Source organism: Dermacentor albipictus, chromosome 5, assembly GCF_038994185.2.
Source record: "Dermacentor albipictus isolate Rhodes 1998 colony chromosome 5, USDA_Dalb.pri_finalv2, whole genome shotgun sequence".
In the NCBI taxonomy this organism is placed as follows: Eukaryota; Metazoa; Arthropoda; class Arachnida; order Ixodida; family Ixodidae; genus Dermacentor; species Dermacentor albipictus.
In genome coordinates, this window is record NC_091825.1 from 52691977 (window position 1) to 52708957 (window position 16981).

Sequence of the window (16981 nt, forward strand, 5' to 3'; positions counted from 1 at the left end):
ATTTGCGGGGCCGCCTTCACGTACTGTAAGTTACTCACCGACGTGTCCATACTAAAACATATTATAATCCCCGTCTTTCTCAGAGCAGCCAAATACTGTAATGGTCTTTTCCACAACAACGCTGCTATAACCTGCCCAACAAGGTTCAAAGAGTAACAAGTTCTCCTTCACGCGAAATACCAGTAACAATTACACTTTTTCTGCCCAAAGAACCTTTTGTTTAATCCTTGTATACATAAAGAACCCTCGAGGGTCTTCAGAATATATATATATATATATATATATATATATATATATATATATATATATATATATATATATATATATATATATATATATATATATACGTATGAATGAATTTGGGGGCAAAATATAAAGTTTCAGGATATATATATATATATATATATATATATATATATATATATATATATATATATATATATATATATATATATATATATATATACACACGTATGAATGAATTTGGGGGCAAAATATAAAGTTTCCCACGCTATACTGTCTCTTGCCGCCATTATTCTCATAGATATCAGCAAGCAAATATGTCACGATTATGTCAGGCGTGACGAAATTAGGGAATTTGAGGAGATAAGAAGGGGTGCAGCTGGCAGACGGCAGGGCTAATTGGAGATCGATAGAAGAGGTCTTCGGTCTTCGTTCAGTAGTGGATGTAAAATATAGGCCACTCTTATAGTTAATGATGATAATTACGTCAGAAAATGATAGTGCTAGGTGTCGTTACGATAAGCATATCGAAGTGCCCAATGTCTTTGAAAAGCTTATGATAACAGCAGTAATAAAGAAATCTGGCAGGAACAAGGAGAAGGTATTCTAGCTTGTGTCGGTCTCTTGAGACCTGCGCAAATAACAACTTTTGAGAAACGCGCTCTAAAAGCATTGACCGAGATATTCAGGCTACAGATATGTGCATCCAGGATGAAGTGTCATGAAATTGTAAGGAAAGTTGTAGATGAACGGTACAAAAATGCGCTCCACGTTAAAGAGCAGCGATTCCAGTTCAAAAGCGCAGCTCCTAGGCTACCGTTCCTGCGGCAAGCGTCGGCGTTGGCCCTGCTAACCGAGCGAACGAACACAACGAAGGATGAAAGCGAACATGGAACGCAGCGGGAGATTAAGACTGTGGTATCGAAGAGAGCAAAAGGAGGAAAGTGGAGGAGGGCATGGCGAGAGCGTGAGAAGAAAAGCGTAGTGCCGCGCAACACGGGCTTCGCGGCGACGACGGCTATGAGATGGCGCCAGTGCAGCGCGCGGCGTCTGTATGGAAACGAAGCGCTGCATGAGCGTAGCTCTGTCTGGGGCGGCTGCTGTGAATCGCACCCGCGCGTCACCCACGCGTCGCCTCTCGCAGTCTCCCGATTAGCGAGGCAGTCATGCCGCTCATCGCTCCGTTTACAACGTGTTGCACGATAGAGATTATCCGCGCCAGCCAGCCAATATATCGCGAAATGAAAACACGTATATAGCTGCGCTCAAATTCCATATTAGGTGGTATTGTAATTGTCGCTGAATTTTTTTCATTGGCTGAAATTAGTTTTTTACAGTTTCGTTTGCATTTGCGTATTGCCATGAAATATGCCCGTAACTGCATGGATGACGTATCATATGTTATAAGCGACAACTTTAGGTCTGAAAGTCTCCTCTCTGCCCCAATGAAACGATTGTCTAAATGTTTTATACGAATAACAGTTCACGCAATAAGGAGTCAACATGTGCCATGTTGATCCCTTATTCCATCAATTGCATTAAGGGGTTCCAGGCGTGTCTGCCTGCACACTACGAAGATATGGAAGCCTTAATTGCGCTGTAAGCGGACCAGGAAAAAGGCGCTATAAACATAAAGGCGCCGTCCTGCTCATCGAATATGCGCGGCACATTCGAAGCCAGTGACCAGTGTCCGCTTATATCTTACCCCACGCCGAACAAATCGGTGAACGCGCGCGTAACATTGCTTGCCGGCGGCCTTGTTTTTGAAGAACGACCGACCAGCACCAGAGGACTCGTCCACATCTACGAAGGCGTCAATTCTGAGGCTCAGCGTCAGGACAAACCGCGACACCGTCGTGTCCACGCTGAAAATGAGCTCCAAGCACAATTCCTGCGGGAACAAACACCATCAGTGTAGTCTATGCGCTCGTTAAACATAGGAACTTGGAAGAAAACTTCTTGGCGAAGTTTTTGTCACACCTCAAGTAATGGCGTGGTTTCATACGTTGCTAAGCAACAAAGCACAGAGTATGTCTCGGACTTAGAATGAACCTAACCTTGTCCTAGAAATTATTAACATTAAGTTATTAAATCCCCGTGGACCTACATTGCTAGTTTCTTAGCAACGCGTATCTAACATTTTTAAAGTTGGTTATATAAGTACTTCGCTGTGATCACTGCATCGACTTTGTTACAACACGAAGCTGGTATCAAGTACCTGTATACTTTGCTACTTTTCATATCACCAAAGCAGGCGTGACTAAACGAAACACAGGTTAAGTTTTCAAAATGCGTCCCCTTGCAATATCACTGCAAAGACGGGTAAGGTCGCACAACAAAGCAGCCCTAAAAGACCGCAGAAAATATTAAGGAGCACACAGCCTCTACGCTGAGCTCCGCGCTGCCTTGTCCCGTCTTACAGCAGTGGCTTTTTATTACGGCGAGCTAGCCAGCTCACCAATCAATTTTCGCAACCAGAGCGCAACATTACAGGATGGTGCTCGTGCCGTGCATCGCTTTTACAGTTGTGATATCAGGGACACCAATCAACGCAGTGATATCTTAGGCCTTCCGCTCAAATAGAGACTGTTGTGAATGTAGGTCATGTATTATGTTTGCGAAACCGCTTGCTTACACAAGTATTTGCTTCGAAGAGATGCCCCGGCCTTTTCCTCGGCATCACCAAAGAAACTGCGCTGATTAAATGGCGTTTAGTTTTGCCATGACACAGGCTGAACCACTGTGGCTGAGGCTTGGCACTTGAATCTACTAACTAAACGTGTAGATCGTTCAAGAGTAAAACGTTACTACGGGTTGTTTAAAACGCAGCCTAAGCACCTTTCAAAGCGAAGATTTCTGTGGCTAGGCGAAGAATCCGTCCTTCCGCGCCTGTGTACAGAGAACTGTAATCATCAGCAATGGCTCGAGCGTCGTCGTCTTCTTCCACAGCTGGTTCCGATGCCGCACATCATTCCAGCGTAGCATTTGCCTGTTCTTCTGTCATCGTAATGGGAAGGCCGCGTTTACAGGGGCACGAGCCATTGCTTAAGGGGGTACGAGCCATTCATTGTCTCACGTGACGGAAAGTTTAATTTTGAAGCAATTTAACTTTGAATAATCGCAAGCGTGAATGGCGGACGGATGCTGCTAACCACGCCGCCGAGCAAACTCGAGACATCGGACGCAAGCGACAACTGCGGACTGCGGGCGTACCGTCACTGACGTCCTTTTCTCCGTCGCAGCCGAACGTGTGCCTAACCTAATTAAGAAACATAAAGACGTAACCAATAATTGAGAAAGACCTTTAATGTACATCGGGATTAACCAAGTAGTAAACACCGGGGCCGCACGTTTCAGCTTCGCTGGTTAACCATCGGTACGGAGTGCTCGCGTATTTCTTTTTTAACGCGCCGCCTCGCGACGCAACTATACATTAACGCCTGTAGTGATAGTAACAGTTCCCTTCTGTTAGGACGTAGAACATGCTGCGTTCACTGCTCATATTTCGGGAGTTGCCCAAATACTATTTTCTTCAACTATTATTTAAACTTTGATTAACTCCTATAAAGTCAGCAATGCAGTCGAACCCGGCTATAGAGTTTCTACAGCATTGAACCGATGGGCGCCGCCATATTGGCTCATGCGACAGCGCCCGCCATTGAGCACGTTCTGATCGGTGTTTGCTCGCTTGCTTACAATGGCGGCCGCCAGCACGGCTTAGACAGCTGCTAGCTGCTATTTCGGCCACAAGGGTAATCAGTGGGTGGGTAGACGATACAAGACTTTGGCGAAAGCTGCAGAGGCAGTGTACGTATGCATTTCATTTATCCACACACTAACCACTCTAACACATTTGAGGGTGCAAAATCAGTTTGTCACCAGACTCGTATACTTATGGTTTTACAATAAAAGCACCCCCATTTGATTAACAGCCTTAAGCAAGGCTGTTTGACTGAAGTACGAGCCAAATGAATGAAAAGTCTCGCCCTCAGCTTCTTATACTTTTCACTGTTTACTAGCACCACTACACGCACAGAATCAAATAAAAATCATTCATCCTTAAATAGGCTGCGAAAGAAATTCATGAAAAGGATTCGAACCCAGGAACTTCACCTGGAAACTAGGCAGCTTAACCACTGTGCCACGCGAGAGCGACGTTTCAGTTCTTCAAATATTCGTATTCATACGTGTAAATTGCCCAGAAACTCAAACTGCTTCATTTAATGAGAACCCTTGCACAATAACACATCTTGCATCACAGAAAATGTGCTCGCTGCGATTGAAACAAACATTCCTTTAGCTGCAAGGACAGTTTTCAACGGTAGCGAACGTGCTGCATGTATGCGTACGAACATCTTTCGTACAGGATGTTCATTCTTTCCATAGTGTGTTCATTCTTAATTGTTGTTGTTTTTTTCGTACAACCCCTTAGCATAGGGTATTTTAAGTAAAATTGGTGCTAAATGGGTGTATGAAAGCTGTAAATTGGGAAACACTCTTGAAGGCGTTGAATGGTTTAGTGTGCATTCAGTCTGCGCTGCACAGTGGCGTAATAAGGGGGTGGCATACCACGTATCCCACCCCCCAATATTTCTGTTAGTATGACCCTTATCCAGCCCCCTTCACCTCGCCATTCAAGTGCTCGCGAGATCACTCGATATACAAGCAATTCAATACACGCATATTCGCCAAAATGGAACATTTAAACATTTTAGTGATGTGTTTGTTACACATATGGATTTGGTACCTCTAGTGAAGAAAAACATCAAGGAGGAACGAATAAACTTACTGAAAACATAACTATCCTTATTAGGCCATAGTAAGTCTTGCTGTTATATGTCCTGTACTGTTTCTCAGTGTCCCTAAGAATGACGTGCTCGACGCACAAGATTCCCTAAATGCAGGTGGGGATTTGATCACAGTTCTCTACACGCGTGTAATGTCGCGTGAGCCAACGTACCACTATGGCATGCGCGTGCCCGTGAACGTGATTCATGGTCTCTCCGAAGCAATGAGTGGTGCTTCGCATCCTTAACTTGCGCCTTTACTGATTGTGTAGAGCGGTACTTCATCTAACTGAACTTCCGAATCCACTTCATCGTCACTCAAGTGACGATGAAGCTTCGGAAACTATAGTGTATTCAAGCAAGCTTTCGACATCATGTTCCGGCGGCCGGCGAAGAGACCAAAAGTTCCGCGTTCCGTCGACGACGTCGTTCGCCAGTATTCGGATGAAGAGGCAACTTCTTTTTGGAAGTTCGCATTTCAACAGCCTTTACTTTTGTTGATGAAATGCAGTCCCCGACGGCCCTTCCGGCTATCTGGATGTGTTACCAGCGAACTGATCTCGCGCTTCGCTGCGTCTCCGATGTGCCCGACATAAGCCAAAAACGAGGAAAATGCAAAGAACGCTGGGCGCTTTCAGAAGCGCATGTGCGCTAGTGTCCCTTGCCAATTGCTATGGCGGTAGTGCCTGTGTTTCAGTCGCAGAATTCATCATGTTGTCTTCCGCCGTAGTGGAGTGCGTGGAGGAGTTCGTCGGCCACATTGGAATTCACTATAAGCGACTCGACAGGATAGCAAATCAAATGTACTGCTTGCTACACAAGCAGCAACACTCGGAAGCGGACTCGCTGACTAGAATATATCCAGTGTCGAGTTAATTATGCCGGAATTATTTTGCATTTGTATCGCTGAATATATGTTCGATATAGGGAATAATTCGCTTTCTCCGATTTCGTTACAGTTCGGCTCCACTGTAACCCAGTGTGCCACCTAAGAAGACAACCTTGGAGACATGCGGGGAAGATTACATTTGTCGGCGGTTGATGAGGTCTTCTTTACACTTCAAGAAAGGCTTCCTTTATTATTGCTAACAAAGTAATACCACGCCAAGATTATTTTTCCCCTCCTATATTATTGCAATTATTTGTCAAATTTTTGGGTTATCAAGTGTGTGCTTAGAGATAGTAATGGCGCATTTGTCGTGACGTCTCCGTTTACAAAGACATCTGAAACTCTTGAACATCATTGCTCGCAATATAGACTACGCTGTATCTTTACTTACGAAAGCTGACACTTCGGAAAATTGGCGTAGCGCCACTGTGTGTCTATTGATTCTTCGTTCTTGATAAAGTTGCGCTGCTTTTCTGTGATGCATTTCTTCAGTGTCTGCTTTGTGACGCCAAAGCCTACCAAGGGAGGGGAGTTCAGGATGCATGTTCACTAAAAGAGCGTTACTTGCGCATATATTGGTCAGTCTTCATAGAGCGATGTTGAATTGACGTCATCGTTCAGTGAATCTAGTTGCTGTTCACAGAGGATGGAAAACTGGGCAAGTTGGTGTAGGTGCACGGCTGCAATACTGGGACAAAAAACAAAAAACAAAAAAGCAGAGCATACCACAGGACGCTCACTATAGTGTGAACTCGATTGCAGGAAAACGAACATATAAAAAGACCAAGTATCATGTGTTCTCCACTCCTTCCGCATATACATAAAATCGCTGTCAAAACACACGCCTCAATTTAAAACCGCACAAAGGTGAAAACACGTGACACTTATTTGCTGTGATTTCTCTCACTTGGGGGATCCTTTTGATAGTTCAGGGGCTTCAGACCGCGTGGCATACGCGTTTTATCGTAGTATTATTTTTCGTCGCATGAACGTTTATTTAAATCAAATCGCTGAGCCCCTTCCCGTACAGAAATTGCAGTAGTAGCCTATCTAACTTATTGTCCATGAGCCAACGGCATTATCAGACTGCTGTATTTGTACCTTGGAATTTCTGAGAACCTGTTTCAAGTAGCCCTTGTTCATAGGCAGATCCGCAGCAGGTTGTGAATGCCCACTGCTGGAGCAGAATGCTTTGGATAGTTCACTGGGCCTTTAAGTGTTGAGGGCCAGGCCCATGTGAAGGAAGGTGTAAGGGCCTCCCCAGCCTGTTTCTTTATTAGGATATTTTTTTTCGTCCGAGAAAAATAACGAAAAAGAGAGCAGACACACGGAGGGATTAAGGCACGTGTGTCCCAATAGATGAGTGAATTCTGGCTCTAAATTGCATTGATGGGTTTTGAAGGGAGAGGGTCAGATGTAACTTGTGTCGCTGTACTATTGTGCGCATTGTTGTCCGCAGGATCATTCTAACGATGCTGACTATGCCGCTCCATGATTGTGCATAGACGATGAATGGAAATGAACTCCCTTCGTAAATGTACGGCTTCTTACAAACTTTCCTGGCGTGCTGTAAGCGCTGAGTGAATCATTGTAGATGCTAAAGAAATTAACGCTCTTCAGCGCAGTGGCCGCTTTCATTACGCTAGTTTACCTACTATGAACTTCATTTAACAGTTAACATCGTGCGACATAGTGCCTTCCCATTGCTTAGACTCCGTCTTTAGTCGCTGTGTTGCAGCCACGTACCTGGAATGTCTTAACATGCTCCCGAATCAGGGTGCGGAAGCACCTACGTGGCCCCTATTCGAGCGCGGGCGCTTGAGCCGACAATCGAACCCACGACCTCACTACAGTACGCAATGACCACTAAGAAGCTGTGGCGAATCACTTACGAAGGTAGGCTGCACGTCGTCGTTCATGAAGCAGTCCCGGTGATTCCAGGCAGACAACCCTTCCACGAAGCATGTAGGCCGTGGAGCCGATATCGACAGCAGGATGAGGAAGTCAACAACCCTGTTGAGCATTGCAAGTGGTATGAGATAAAGTGTTTTGATCTTTATTTGTCCGTCTTTTATTCTGGCGTGGTTCAACAAGACGAAAATACCTGTCTGTTATCATTTTCTCCTTGAAAGTACGTTACTAATGGATATTAATGGTCACTCAATTAATGAATAAGTGGAGTTTTGCCACGTGGAGGTGGCGGTGATGAACCGGTCACTGTTAAAAGTAAGAATTCGATATTTTACAAGGCGGAATGGTACCCAGAAAAAGAAGCAACAATGAAATCACAACAATAGCAGCGAGCGCAGTCATTGCTCATCGATGTGACCCACAAATCAGGTGCGCCCGCTGTTACTCATATATCGCTGTACATTTTAAAGTAATCGGTGGCGCTCGTGTAAATTCCAGAATTGGCAAGCCGCTCCTCGTCGCGAGCGCAATCTGTGTATACCTGACTTTTTATGTTCACTTTCACCACAAAGTGCCTGGCGCAACAGCAACCCTCGCAGCATAAGCTAAGTTACATTTGAGTCCGCTAAACCGATTTCATTACCGAGCTGCATTAAAGGAATTGTGGCAAGTATTGCGCAGAGCGAAAACTGGATAACTGTGCTAATTGGGTGGAAAGCAGGTCATCAGCAAAAAGCAATGTGGGCATGAGAATGTGGTGATTGGCACGAATTGAGCGCCATTTCTATGACCGTGATAAACTGTACATTAACCAATCTGCAACATTTCCTTAAAAACTCTATGACTATGATACAAATGAGATAAACTGAGCCAAAGCTGCGCTAAGGCGAGCAGCGGTCAACGGAAGTGGCAGCTCGAAATATGGTGCATTTACCCTAGCCATTCATTCTATATAGACGTTCGCAACTGTCGTCTTTATGAACGCACTTGTGTGCATACTGATTCATATTCTGAAATTTCGCTCTTCTTGATAAGGCCAGTATTCTTATTCCTATTCGGCAATTTCGCTCTTCTTGATAAGGTCAGTATTGCTTATTAAGCAGCCGGGGAATTGGCTCTTTATTGATACAGTCCTCGACTGATCGAGTTACCACTTGATCTTTCGAACCTGCTCGATTATTTGGTGATCCCCGTAGCGCCCCCGCTAGAAACACGCGTACGAGTGACGTAAATCTCGGAAGCGGTACGGTGTCTGACATGGCATTTAAGGCATGGCCTGCGCACCTGCTGTCGAAAAAAAAAACAGCAGTAGTGATTCAGCTAATTGCCCTTACCGTCATCATTGATGAGGCGACTTCTGGCCCTTTTGCTTGCGTGTTTGATAAGGTGTTTTAGCGCGAATTATTTTTCACGGACACAAGAAGTGACACATACAAGCGCTTAAATTCAACAGAATGGTCATTGGAAACCGGATCAATATTTAATACACGGGTATATAGCACGCAACAACTCAGACATGCGCAACAAGAGATGAACTCAGATACGATAATTCTTTGCTTCTTAGAGATAGTGAAAACGTGCTAAAAGAAACTTGGTCTAGCCATTCAATGCACTTTCAATTACTACTCAGGTTATTTCTTTTTTGTGTTTGTGCACAACGATACCTTCTTGGAAAAGAGCCGAGCAAGCACACGTGCAGCAGTGGGCTGCTAACCAGCCGTCACCACCTTTCTTTACATCGTTGCAGTGCACTGTGAGATTATGATTCCAGGTTTGACCGACGTAGTATTTACCACACGATACTGATATCTAGTATACGACGCCTTCTTTGCAGCATACCAACTGTGTTCTGTGCTTCTTATCACATCCTACCATTTTATCAGCAAATGTGTTGCTGCTCTTGCACAGTTTATTCAGCTTGTTCGGGGCCGTGAAAAAACACGCTCGAGCACCCACCCGCTTTATGTTGTGGGATATTTTGTGCAAGTATGGTACAGTGGCAAACTTCATCGGCTATCTGAGAGACCTGTTTTGTAGGCCTGACAGCTGAAAGTTCGTTTCCTGAGAAGTCCTTCCACAACCCATACCAGAATGTGGTAGGAATCAACGTTACTAGACTAGCTTCAGTTTTCAAACTCGGCGCCGTTGCGCGGAACCGCCACCCGCCCGCGCCTTCGTGGCGCTGCAGTCGCACCCAGCTTCACTTTCTCACTACCCGGCTACGCGGGCGGGCCGGTCTAAGCACGCTGTGCAGCGTTGGTGTATTCTGTGGTTCGTTGTTGACGGCGAATTTCTGCAAACATGTCATCCGCGAAACTGTAGCCTTCGCCGAGTTTGTTAAGAATATCAGCAGACGATGCCGACGTGCTGCGTACCTGGCTGCACAGGCGGCTATCGGAAAGATGTCGACAGTTCGGCGCACCACTTTTTCTGTGCTCGCAGCAATGCGACGCTTCGCTCGGTGTGGAACAGAGCGATTCCTCGTGCCGACCGGGAACTCTCTGCGAAATCCACAGCACGCGCTCGTGCCATTGCTCGCGCGTTCGTCGTCGTCTTCCACAGCTGGCTGCGTTGCCGCTCATCATTCCAGCGTAGAATTTCACTTCTCTTCTGTCATCGTAATGGGGAGACCGCGCTTAAGGGGGTATAAGCCATTGCTTAAGTGAGTATGAGCCACTCATTGTCTTGCGTAACGGACAGATTTCATTACGAAGAATCACGAGCGGCAAATGGCGGGCTAACCACGCCGCCGAGCAAACTCGAGACATCGAACGCAAGCGACAACGGCGGACTGGGGGCAGTGATTTCGTTCTCTCCGTCGCAGCCGGTTGGGTGTGTAACCTCATAATTGAGAAATACTTAATGAACCCCCGGGATTAAGCCAGTGATAAATACAGGGGCCGCACGTTTCAGCTTCGCTGTTGAGCCATCTTCACGGAATGGAAGAGCCGATGATTTTTTTTTTTGTGGCTTCTGTTTTCAAAGACTAGCCTCATCTTCCTTTTTGTAGGGCTTCTTTGGCGTCGTGACAAGTTTCGGTGGTGATGAAGATCATCCTACAATCACGCACTTTGGACTATTACGCACTTTGGCTGGTCTTCAGGCTCCTGATCCTAAACTTCGCGACACGTTAAAGACGGCAGGAAGAAACACACGACATTTAGAAACGCAGCTTCTGCGCTTCGCTGCATGCGTTTCTTCCTTTCGTGCAGTTTACCCTTCATTCAGTATGAACAAACTGGCCCGATAAATCTTATTGCTGTAGGTGGATGCCGCGTTCTCACGGTATCACTAATTCGGACAAGGGAGAACGCCAGCGAGCGTCAAACATGCGCAAACTGCCCGTCCACCCGAGCTCAAGGCTGCGGCGAGGCGCCTGCAGTGGAGCTCGATGGAACGGCGCTGCCATCTGGCGGCTGTCCCAGAAGTGGCGACAGCGGCTGTAAGCCCGCGGGCGGAGAATTTTGCAACTGAAGCTAGTCTTTTAACGTTGGTAGGAATAACCTGCTTGCGTGAGCGGAGCCTTTTGCTATCAATGCTGGTCCATACTAGATGGGAAGAGAACTTTTTGAGAGCATTATCAAGGCAGTGTCTGACCATTCTCCTCTTCACTAATTTCGTGTGGGAGGATCTGAGCGGCAACAATGGTTTATTTTTATTCCCCTAGGTTCATAAGACCAGCACATGCGTTCGCGTGAAAATGAAAACGTATATCTAGGAACCACACAGAACCGTCGTCGTCCGGAATTTCATGCGTGAGTTTCAAGGACAGCAGAAATTATCCAGTAAATGTTAGTATGTTAGAGGCTTCAGATTCGAAGGAACCTTTGTCACACTGAAGTAAAAACAGGTAGTCATCCACGCATACAAATCATTTAAAAATGTTTGTGCCTGTAAGACGCGCCAAGAGGACTTTGTCAAGACTGGAGAAAAACAAATCGCTAAGGCTAGGCGCGATACAAGATCCAGTGCAACGCCTTGCTTTTCAGTAAAAGGTTTCCCATTCCATTGGACGTACGTCGAGCCCACGCACACGGTTAAACGTCCCAAAACATGCCTGGACGAAATATGCGATGCTTCTTAAAAATTTTTCCACCAAACTGTCCTAAGGCGTTCTTTAAGCATAGAAGCAATGCGTCGTGGGGCAAAGGGTAGCACAGGTGCTTTATGACTACAGAGAGGACGCAAACACCGTCGTCGGATTGGGAGGGCACGACGTTCAAGACTTCTTCAGACTTTTTTTATTGGTAAAGGGTCATCTACCTCAAAGATATTTAGCTTGTCTTGCAAAAATAAGGCAAGGAGGTTTTTGCCACGAATCTCTTTCAGACACCATGACACTTAGAGAAATTTGCGCCTTATGCGTCCTCGCACTACAGAAGACTGAAAGAAATCATTCTTACACTTCCAAATTCTGCTGTCTGCCTCAAGAGACCCTTAAAATTTCCGTAACACTTAAATGTGATCACCCAGTATGTATAAAAACACATCAGAGAATTTTCATTTGTGCAGATGCTTGCTACGAAAGGGAAGGCAGCACATACAAGTGCAATCTAACCTGCTAAAAAGTAAAAACTGCTGCACCTTTAAAGATGCTGGTATGCTTCACGGCTGACGCCCTTACAGTTAAGGTCGAATCGTTGATGACAACAAGTGAAGCTTTTTTTGGGGGGGATATTTTTGTAAACGTGACACGAACACCACATGAAACCGTAAACGGATGACATAAAATCTGATGATGTACACTTTCACAGCTACTACATCCAAACGCTGGCGACAGCTATTTGGTGGCGCACCAGATAGTTAGATTTAGTAGAGAGCTTCAAACTATGGATTAACTCATCGCAGTTGTAGTTCGAGCTCACTGGCGTGCGCAGTAAAATATTAAAAACTATATCGTTAAACGGCCCCTGAAACAGTTCGGACGAATTCTGTAGACGCGTAGGGTACAGCTAAACTAACATTTTCGCGTAACAGTTTAAGTGAAGCGCCTCATATTAAGATTTCCGCGGATGATTACAAGTTACTCTCCTACCTAGCCATGCTTTTTCCTACACAACTCGTTCGCCGAGTGATTGGGGCGAGGCTTTACGTTATGATGTGACGTTGTGTCGTCTACTTTCGGTTGTCTTGGAGTCAGTGTGCGAAGCCCCTCCAACCTCTCCGCTAGCCGCCTGGCCGTCGATCCCCAGCGAGGACTATTCAAGCTGCATGTGTTTCGAGCGTTCTGTCACTGCGCCGAGCGTGTCCAGTGTTCCGGTCCCCACAGCCGATCTATGCATCTTCACGGATGGGCGGAGGCGTAAAGCCCTTCCATACTACTACCGCTGTGATGAAAGTGCTTTAGCGTAGACGTACGTGAGCGGCCTGATCGGCCTGCACGATCCAGCCACCTGGTAGCGCAGACCTTAACCAGCCAGAGCTAATACATAACTACACTTTAGCTGTAGCCAAGCTGAAAACTTTTGAAACATAAATTTTACCGTGAAATGCCGACAGCGAACTCTATGCACGAATGCAACCTATCTGGTAGAACCGCGGCCTCTTGAGTGGGTCGCGCTCCTGTTATTGTTTCGAACTTTTATGATTTCAGTCTAAGAAGAGCTAACAAAAGGATGTGCGCTAATGGTTTCTTTTCTCATTACATTTGTTTTGCGACTGCCGTTCTCAAAATTCCGAGGAATAACTTTGTAAAGAATGAAAGACGAGGTATGAGCAGCTTTGGTGGTAGAAGAGTGGTTGGGTACGCGTGGTTAGAAATTTGGTTCGGAATAATTGTCGACGAAGCGACATCTGACGCAGGACGCGGGACGCCAGCGCCGGTATTTCTGCGACACGGGGCCCTTAAGGCTCTCACGTTAAAAAAGACAACATGTTCAATATTACGCTCCTGCCGAAAATTTACACCAGCAGCAAATTAAAATACACTTGGTTTCTGCTGTATTAGCTCTGTGTTTGGTTGAGCTGTGTGCCACGAGGTGACTGCACCGTGCAGGCAGTTCACGCTTGCACCTCTGCTCATCCCGTGAAACGCCCAGTCCACTGTGCTTATTCGAATGCCGTTCGCGCTAAACTCTATTGTGGTAGTAATCCTCCGCCATGAAGTGATGGCTGCAAATGCGTGGATTCTAGCGCCGATCGAATACCCACAGTCCGAGCCGCTGCAGCTTCTACGCCCGTATGCTGTCACTTGCTGCGTTTGCAGTACACAACGCAACAAGAGCGAACCATGGTGCTTGCTAAAAGAAATATCGAGACTAACACTCACCGCGCTGCTCTCGTCGACGCGGAGCCCGCTGCAGCACAAGCAGACCACGCTCGCTGTGTGCCGGAAGTGCTTCAGTGTAGTGCTAAATTGTCCCTGTGCATTCTCTTTCTGTTACTTTCTTTTTAGAGAAACAAATTAACTAACAATTCAACTATTACGAACATTTCTGCACCATAAAGTTGGAAAGATTATCGATGACGCGCCCTGGGCAGCCAATGGGACAGCTCGCCCTACCGTCGCACTACCGTCTACCTCGCATCACTTCGTCAGGGGCGGCTGAAAACTCAAGGGAGTCGGGAGTGTCGGTTCTTCCTCTCCTGCGAGGGGGACGCGAGCGTCGCTCCTGTCCGAGCATACGTGCCTTCGCATCGCTCCACTGGAAAGACCCTAATGCCAAGTTATTCAACAAGGACCAGTCCTCAGACACGGCTCGGCTCCTCTAGAACATCATCCGAACATTTTGGCCAACTTCTGCTGTGATCGGACCAACGTACTGTGAGTTTCTGTGCTTTTGTCACGGACCTGGCAGGGCGCTCAGCTAGCCCTAACGGCTAGGTGAGTAGGCCTACCGTCAAGTACGCCAACGGCCCGCACTCCTTCAACAACAATGGCCCCGAAGTTCGTCACCGACTCTGATGGATGGACCACTCGAGTATCAAAACGTTCCCAAGGTACGCAGCACGTTGCAACGCTCATTTTGCGTCCGCCAATTGGCCTTTTCCTACCTCAGTGGAGCCCACGAACGCTTCACGACGCGCTAAACGTCTCAGCAGCTCTGACTGCTGCAGAGGCTCGCGCCGCTACAGTAGACATCAAAAAAGAAAAGAACTTGGCTATAATAACCAGTGATGACCCCTCGGCGACAGAAAAGCTCCAGCGCATTAATGAAACCACTCTTAATGGCAAAACTTACCCTGTCCACATCTATATCGCTTCACCCCATAACTCGTGCAGAGGTGTGATTCACAACGTGGAAATGAACACCCCAACCGAAGAATTGATGCGTGAACTCCGAGCCCCAAATTATGAGATTATTGCGGCTCGTATGATGGGTAGAACAGCCACTGCAATCGTAACTTTCAAGGGCTCACATGTACCTCGCCAGGTCATCTTCGGCGGAGGTGTATACCGCTGCGTCGCTCACCGACCCAAGGCGCAATATTGCTCAACATGCTTTGCTATAGGAGACCGATCAGACGTCTGTCGCAACAATGGAAAACAAAGATGCAGAACATGTGGAAAGTCTGTCGGAGATCCTGTAGGGGATCATGACTGCAAACCAGGCTGCCCTAATTGTGGCAAGGACCACAAGGCAGATGACCCAACTTGTGAAGTGCGACGAGCCGCTGATAAAGCGGTCAGAGAAGCGGCCTACCTGAAGCGTTTGAAACAACGAAAGGACGACAAGCAAATGAAAACAGTCACCATCGCAAGCCGAAGCCCAAGCCCAAAACGCAACTCCGACAACACATCGAGAGACAGAAGTCGCTCCAGAAGCCGTCAACAGTCCAGGAGCCGATCCAGGGGCCGCAGCCGATCTAGGGGACGCTGCCATTCCAGGGGCCGGGACCACTTCGGGGACCAAAGCCAGTCCGGCAGCAGTGGCCAGTCCGGGAGCGGCGGCTGGTCCGGGGACTGCAACCGGCTCGGAGGTGGCAGCCAGTCTCCGGATCACAACCATTCCCGAGGTCAACAAGACGAGCAACCCGCAAACCAGCGAAACGTGAGTCAGTCACCCGGCACCTCCCCTTTCCCCCCCGTTACCAAGGCATCTCAAGTTCAAACACGAGCTCAAAAAGTAGCCAAAGATTATAAGAACGCTCTACTTCAAACCCGCAGACCTAATGAAATGTCAACACTATCGTCACAATCACTAGAGCCTACCGAAGGCATGGACATGCAAGCAGAGGCACACGCACCTGAAGTTACACCATTGGGTGACATAGAGCAACCCTTAGCTCAGGAAGCAGAACCAGCGTCATTGCAACCTGCAATGAAAAAGGCAAGATACCACACAACAGCCCTACAACACCTTGAAGCAGATTTTAAGCAACTAAGGGACGAAATGAAAGAAATGCAAACCAGTCTAGAGGCCAAGATAGCTCAACAAGTTGCTGCTCAAGTTGAGGAGGCGCTAAAAACATACACTCAACAAATAATGAGCCAAATGCGCTCCCTGTTCAACGAGCTCCTCAGGAGCCAGGCAGAGGCGATGGTCTCTACACAAGTGCAGGCTGCGATGGCCGCATTACCGCGCCAGGAAGAGCGCGAACGACCCAGAGCACGTCGATCTACCAGCGTAACGCGACCCACTCCTTACCCTACAGCGGGCGCTCCGCAAAATCATCAGTAGAACAATGGCGACTAATCTGGTGGTGTGGCAGTGGAACTGTAGAGGGATTGCTCGAAAACGGGGCCTTCTCACGCAGTACATTGCCACTCAAGATCGTCGACCCGACATTCTCCTACTCCAGGAAACTAACCAAACACCTCATCTTGCAGGCTATACGGCGTATAGCCATAATTCTGCACTGGCCATTCTTATTCGTAAAGATATAGCGGCAAATGTTGTCCACAGCACGGAACAGAGCCTCACTGTACGTGTCTTTCCAACTAAAATTGTCAAGAGCAAGGCACAGCCCCACTTATTCATGAATGTTTATAGCCCGCCAAAACAGAAAGTAGACTTCTTCAAGGAGCTTGCGAATCTGCGGCCAACGAAGTATTTTGATCATCTAATAGCAGGCGACTTCAACGCGCCACACACTTCATGGGGATACACAAAAAACTCCTCCAAAGGATCCGCACTACTATACCATATGCAACAGGCCCAGCTAACTCTCCTTAACGAGACCGACTCCCCGACGGGGCACGGAAACTCCG

The 16981-nt window shown here is 47.0% G+C and overlaps 1 protein-coding gene across 1 annotated transcript in view; it reads right to left on the minus strand.

Annotated features, from left to right (window-relative positions):
• LOC135899208 (uncharacterized) overlaps positions 1-16981 on the minus strand; it is a 59657-nt gene that overhangs the window by 7177 nt on the left and 35499 nt on the right. The window contains exons 9-10 of the mRNA XM_065428463.1: positions 7812-7932; positions 1949-2134 (exon numbers count right to left, since the gene is read on the minus strand). Of these exons, the coding sequence (XP_065284535.1) occupies positions 1949-2134; positions 7812-7932 (307 nt within the window). The remainder of the gene's footprint in view (positions 1-1948; positions 2135-7811; positions 7933-16981) is intronic.